This window comes from Pteropus medius, unplaced genomic scaffold, assembly GCF_902729225.1.
Source record: "Pteropus medius unplaced genomic scaffold, Ma_sr-lr_union100, whole genome shotgun sequence".
Taxonomy (NCBI): Eukaryota; Metazoa; Chordata; class Mammalia; order Chiroptera; family Pteropodidae; genus Pteropus; species Pteropus medius.
Window position 1 is genome coordinate 9,409,640 of NW_024350924.1, and position 6,720 is coordinate 9,416,359.

Below are 6,720 nucleotides of genomic sequence, written 5' to 3' on the forward strand. Positions count from 1 at the left end.
GACCCCCGCCGGGGTTAAGAAGGCCTTTCACTCTTCCCACTTTTATTTCATTCCAATTCCACCTGAACACTAACTAGTAAGCTGGGTTGATCTTAGAATTGTGATAATCAAAAAAACTGAATGCATAATAACTTATAAGATCATTATGAGCCCAACTTTGAACATTTCTCACACTGGCTCAGGGCAGCTACTTGCCGCCGGCAGGGACAAGCCCACCACCTGGGCCTCCATCACACTGCAGTTGAGCTGAGGGTAGGAAGGCCATCGGGAAGGAAGTGCTGTGCTAGCACCTGTAGCGGGCTCAGAGCACAGGTGTGTTGTTTGCTGGGGGGAGGGGGGATGGGCCTGGCCTCGAACAGCAAGGTTGGCTTTAAGCCACCCTGACCTCTAGCCCTGACCTCTAACGCTCAGCTCCTTTGAGCCTTTGTTCCCCCATCAGTAAGAGGGATAAAGATGCCTCTCATAGACCTGCAGTGAGGATGAAACGGATTAAAAAGTGGTTTGTGGGAAGTGCCCGAGGCACTTGGTGAACTAGGGTTGCTTTGTGCCTGTGCCTTTGAGAGCAGGAGAGCAGGTCTCTTTCGGTCTCTCATATAGAAACCCTTGCACCAGAGAGCCTGCCCCTTGACCTCGCGGTAATGTTTGGCCAGATCTGGATAGGCGACCCATCCTCTCCTACCAGTAAGGGATCTATGCATCACGTGGCAACTGCTGACAGGGTCACTTGAGCCCGCTGGTAGCTAAGAAATCAGGCTGACATTGATGAAATTACACAAGTTGAGCTCAATTTTCAGCCTCCTAGCCTCCTTCCCGGAAACTCCCTAGGCAAACCATATTCTGTGATCTAAGGTGGTCAGATCAATTCTAGACATCCAAATGACTCGGGCATCCCAAAATATCTTCTTAGACGTGAGTGGCAGGGCAAGGCACAGGACAGTTACACTGCATCGCCCTGTTGCCTGACCGTCCACTTAAACTCTCCCAAATTTAAAAAGGCAAGATCCATTTTTAAATCCCATTGGCGCTCCACAGAGGGTGCTGTTCACTCTTCTGTGCCACTCTGTGGCGTCTCTGTGCGGCCTATCGCGGAATTGCATCCTTGCTCATCTTGGCTGGGAAGCAGAAGGTTGGCGGAAGCCGGGTGATGGGGCAGGGCACATATTGGGACAGGAGAGAACTGGCCTCAGAATGCTGACCCCTGTGATTCCGAAATTTAGAAGCGTGTGTGTGTGTTCAGTCCGTCCCCTGGAGACCTGAAGTGGCCTCATGGTCAGTGGGCTGGTCCATCCTTCGCCTCTGCTGTACCATAACGCGTTGATTGAACATTCTTGTTTGAGTAGGACGTAGCTCCGTGCCCGATGCCGGTGGCCACTCCATCTTCTCCTGCCCTAGGTCACCCTAGGTGATTTTTTTCCCCACCCCCGTACAGGGAAGTTCTTTGTCTGCACATTAGCAGACCTCGGGGTGAGAAAGGCGACAAAGTGATTGGAAAATCACTTCCTCACCTGCTGGCCTTACCCACAGGGTTGGAGGGGGATGGTGGATGTGGTTGGGCGGGCACGTTATCTGGATCTTGAAGGAGATAGCTGATAAGCTGCATTTCTGGAGGTCAGTGATTTAAGGCCAGGCCTTCTGTCCATCCCTCTTTTTCATGAAGGGCCCCTGCTTCACAAAACCACAAGCTCATGACAACAACTGCAGCAGGAAAAGACATAGAGGACCCGCTGAAGATTCTATAGGGCCAGTGCTTATGGGGCTGTTGCGTCCAGTCCAATCTATTTACCAGCTAAGAGTGGGTTGTTGTTGTTGTTTATATAGATGATTCGTGGACAAAAGCTCTGCTAGCATGCCTGTCCCAGGAACCGCTCCATAGAGCTGTAGAATTTAAAAAACAGGACATTCAACCTTGAGTCTCTTCCTGGGCATCCCCACCCCCTGTACCCGCATCTTGCCCGAGGCGGGGCTGGGGCTGAGGGGCTGTCCCAACAGCATCCTGAGGTCCGTGGTGCTCCACGCCAGCTTCACACCTGGATGCCTGAGGGACCTGTGCCCAATGCCAGGGGGGCCCAGGACTCGCTCTGCCTGACAGACCGCGGGGCAGGCTGGGTAACACAGACCTGCCGAGCTCTGCAGAGCTGCGCCAACACAAAAATCATTTCGGCTAAAATCTCACTGGGGAGGTTTAATATTCATGTGAGTCATGGCATGAGACATGGCAGGTCTCTCTTCTCGAGTGTCAAGCTGCCAAAGCGGTGAGAAGCTGTGGACAGCGAGAGGGAGGGAGCTGGGTTTGGAGGCTCTGCCCTGAAAACCCCCAATGTCCCGCCTTCTCCCCCGCTCCCCGCTTCCTCCCCTGCCTCTCTCTTTCTCTGTTCTGATGACTGAACCAGCTTGACACATTTAATGAGCCCCTCTTTGCTACTGACTTGCCGTTAAGAACCACATTTTAAACAAACAAACAACAAACAAAGAAACAAACAATTCCTTGGCAGAACCAAAATCTGGTGAACCTGCTTACAGAGCTCACCTCTCAACCACGACCTGCAGGCCCCTGTCTACCTCGCCCGTCCCCTGCCACCTCAGGGCTTCAGCAGCAGAGACCCCCCTGGCTGAGCACCTGGCAGTGGGCTGGAGTGATCAAGGGCTCCCCTTAGCCTGTACTCTTCCTGCTTCGTCTGGGGAATCTCCCTTATCCGTGGGCTTCTTCCTCATCTTCCTCTGCTCCCAGCAAACCTTTTCATTCCTCCCCCTTCATCTACCAAAGGAGGGGAACAATCAGAAGTATTTGGACATGAGGACTGTCTTTCTTGACATGCATAGTTTGTAAAAGAAACGGCTTCTCACTCTTCTGTTCAGCTTATCTTACCAATTTGGAAGATAAACTCAAGGCAGACATCAGGGTCCATGAACTACGGAGATTCTAATTCCAAATACTGGATTGACCTTTGAAAAGTACCGTGAAGAACTCTCCCATTTCTGCTCCCGCCCAAGTCCACTTCCCCCTTTTCTGATTCTCTGAGGCTTCACTGAAACTCTAGAAGGTACAGGTTGTTTCTTATAGTCACTTGATCTAGAGCTGCTGGCAAACTCCGCATGATGCTTGAGCTAAGAGGTAGAAAGCTCTACGTAGGCAATAACCCAATAACTCATGTAAGGATGTGCTGTCATTTCTACTGTATTGAAGGACTGTCCTTTTTTCTCCACAGAAGTGCCTGGTGGTCCCGACTCAGGGTGTGAGGAAGCCTCCACCGTCTTCACCCCTCACGAGCCTCTGGGCTCCCCACAAAGAGGACTCACCTGAAGGCCTCCAGCCCCTTATAGAGGCTGGTCTGTGTGCCGCTGCCAGCTGAGAGGAAGTCATTGACTATCAGGTGAGCCAGCGACTTCTGGACCATCTTGCAGAAGGGTGAGTGAAAGATCATAAATTGAAAGTCATCGAGGGTAAAAGGTCGCTCGATGCCAGCTGCAGGAGGAAGTATAAAAGCAAGGATGTGACACCACAGGTAAGCCATTTAGACTGATTCTCTCAGATCTGACCGTGCTGACGGATGCTAGGCCTCCCTGAGAACCGGGTCCTCCCTCCTGCGAGCACACATAAGGTTTGGTCATTCATCTTATGAGCATTTCCTTAAGTGCACTACTTATGAACAGAGAAGGGAAAGAGACAAATATATGCTTCCCGTCTATTCTTGCCGACCTCTACGACAGAGAATTCCTTCTAATCGACCTTCTGTTTTATAATTTCCTCTATTTTCCAGAGGAGGAAGCAGAGTCTCCAAATTTTAAGCTCAGTCATGTGTCCAAGGTCACCCAGCCAGGAAACATCTGGCTTCGCATTTAGGTTCCGATGTCTCTGCCTCAACACTACACACTTTCTCTCGCTTCAGAGAGGGAAAAGCAATGCACCCTCTGCCCCTAAGAAAGGCCACGCTTCAGTGCTGGGGTCCAAAGCGGCACCGGTCACATTCCAAATGAGAATAAAGGAGCAGGATTTGAACCCCGTGAGAATTCAGAGGAGGTGAGAACTGCTTTTTGCCAGCAGCGGTTGTACCGTGGATGGGCAGAGAGGCAGAGAGGTCCAGGTGGCTCCTCGCCCTTTGGGGGGTGGCCGTGGCGGCGGCATGTCACCCGATGCAGTGGAAAGTGCCTCCTGATGCCACCCCTGCAGCATCTGTACCCCGATGCTTCAGCACCTGCCTTCCCCGCCCTGAAGTCTGCCTTTTGCAGGTGCCCGTCTGGGCATGGCTAAGCAAGTAAGGACCCTTTTTATTTTTTAAACCTAGGTTTTGCTCTATTTTTGAAATAAGATTTGTTTCTTTTCTGATTATGAAAGCACTTTTTTTTTTTTTTTTAGCAGAAAAATCTGGAAACTAAAGGTAAAAATAAAATCCATGTGTAACACCACCGTATAGAGAGAAATCACTGATGACAGTCAGTATGCCGACTTTAAAAGGTGGTAACTAGAATTTAAAAGGTGGCCGCCTACAAACCAAGAGTCAGATCACTCCTGATTCAACAGAAACAAATTCTGGCCTCAGCAGGATGTGGTTGCTCTGACTCCCCACGGTGCCTCCCCAGGTGGCTGACGCCCACTGGTTTCATACTGGTGGCTTTGCCCTAGGTTGTTTACTTTCTTTTCTTTAGCTCAAGCTAGAGGCAATTTCGTACTTGAACTTGGATGGCCCAGGGGGAGGGTGTAAGAAGAAGGGAACATGAAACCGTTCCCTCGAGATCACTGTCAGAGGAGAGAACTTGTCTTAAGCTTTCAGGACAAATCCTTGGCCCCGGGAACGCAGAGCCCCCACTGACCGCCCGCTGAGCCCCACACCTTGCTCCCACTGCTTCTGGAATTTTTGGCGGTACACTGCGTCACGTCGGGCCAAGGCCTGTGAGTAGCACTGAATGGAGAGCTTCATATCCAACACTGGGTATTCCGAAGCCCCATCTGGCTTGTGGAAGTCGTAGACGTTCTCCATGTGGGTTCCCCGAAGCCCTGGTGAGGCACAGAAGGTGCAAAGTGCAGCCCACACAGGGCAGGGAGGTGGGAGCCCCACGTATAAACAGTCTCCTGGTCTCCGAGTGTCTCACGCCCGGGCCCACTCGCCATCCCTCACGGGTTCAAAGGGAGCCGAATCGATTATTGCTTCTTTATAAATGAGGTTTCTATCTTCCTTTCCACACCTACATGGGCTTAGCCAACTCTGGAACGGATGCGGAAAAGCTCAAAGGCAAGGCTTTCGCTTTATCCCCCGTTATCGTCTCTCATCGGCATTTGTCAGTCAGGCTCCCCCAGGCCCTCGTCAGCAGCCTTTTTCCCACCCATCATTGTCCCAACGTGTGATGGTGCAGAAGACGAAGCTGTGCCGATCCCTCCCTTCCCTTTCTCTCTGCCCTCTGCTCCCCACTCCAGCCATCGCCCTCAGACCCACCCTTCAGTGCCGGGCAGTGGGTATGGCGACCTGGGATTAGGAGCTCGGCTTTTGGCCGTGCTGGGCACAGCCCCTTGGTACCGTGTATCTGCAGGTTACTACAAACCTCTCGCGAGGACCAGAGGGGCCTTGGGCCCAACCAGCATTGCCACGGCTCCAGCCCCACGCATGTGGCGAACAGTGTCGCTGGGATACACTGCGATGTCCCCACAGACCGCCATCGCGTAGCGACCTGCCACGGGAGACAAGAAATAGTTGTCATCACTACCTAATCTCGAGTATTCTGAGTGCCTCCTATGAACCAGGCATCGTTTTAAGTACTGAAGAAGGACCAGAGAACAGAACCAACTCCTTGCTCCATGGAGTTTGGGATCTAGCGAAACGCGTCACGACACATTTGAAATGCAAAATGTCCTGTGACTCTGGCTGTACAATGCGTACTTATTCAGAATTCGGTTTCTGAATTCAATGAAAAAGTTATTACCTGGCACTTTTGGAGAGAATTGAGGTTTTTGCCCATCACCTTCTAGCACTCTGTGGCTGAAATTCCTTCCAACAGAAGGCCAAGGGCTAGGGAGGGAAACTCACATTCAAAATACTATCTAGATACTCTTTATCTTCAAACGATCCTCAAAACCATCCAGTGAGGCAGGCAACACCCACATTTACAGAGGAAGACCTATAACCACCTAATACCCATCAATTTAGCCTTCCAGAGTGATGAAATAACTTGTCTAAGGTCACCCACAAATTTGGAATTTGATATTCAGACCCAGATATGCCTGGGTCCTGAACCGTATGCTTTGAACGACATGGTACTATTTTTATCGTGAAAAGGGTTTATGTTAAGTAACCACACTTAATGTAGGTGATTCATGGTTACTACTTCGGTAATAGTCAGATTATTCTTCTGTAAACGATTGTTGTCTTGCCTATTATTTTTCCACTTTCCTCTGATGGCACTGCGTGCCCCGCCCCTGCCAAATTTGAGAGATAGTGGAAGAGATTTTAGTGTTCTATGTAAGCTGTAAGGAAGCCCCCAAGATTCACCCCAGTGCTGTGTGGGAAGCCATATTTCTACATAATTTAATCCTCACGATAAGCCTATCTATCAGAAACATTTATCTTCTCTTTATAGACAGAGAAATTGAGGCCCAAAGAACTTAAGTCACTTGCCCAGAGCCACACAGGTAGTGGATAGTATGATGAGGATTCAGAGTCAGGATTCTAACCCAAATTCACTGAATCTCAAGAGCCTTCTTTTAACAAATATAACAACTGCAACTCCAAC

General features: G+C 50.4%; 1 protein-coding gene and 1 long non-coding RNA gene across 2 annotated transcripts; one reads left to right on the plus strand and one right to left on the minus strand.

Moving 5' to 3' along the window:
• Positions 1–401: 401 nt before the first annotated feature.
• HMGCS2 (3-hydroxy-3-methylglutaryl-CoA synthase 2) lies at positions 402–5,650 on the minus strand. Its single transcript, XM_039841344.1, has 4 exons — positions 5,536–5,650; positions 4,829–4,993; positions 3,298–3,463; positions 402–1,875 (listed from the first exon to the last, which is right to left on the minus strand). The coding sequence occupies exons 1-4, from the start codon at positions 5,648–5,650 to the stop codon at positions 1,842–1,844; spliced, it is 480 nt and encodes a 159-aa protein (XP_039697278.1). The 3' UTR covers positions 402–1,841.
• Positions 4,370–5,919, plus strand: LOC120585118 (uncharacterized). Its single transcript, XR_005648232.1, has 2 exons — positions 4,370–4,888; positions 5,524–5,919. It is a non-coding gene; the product is annotated as an uncharacterized LOC120585118 (long non-coding RNA).
• The last annotated feature ends 801 nt before the right edge of the window (positions 5,920–6,720 follow it).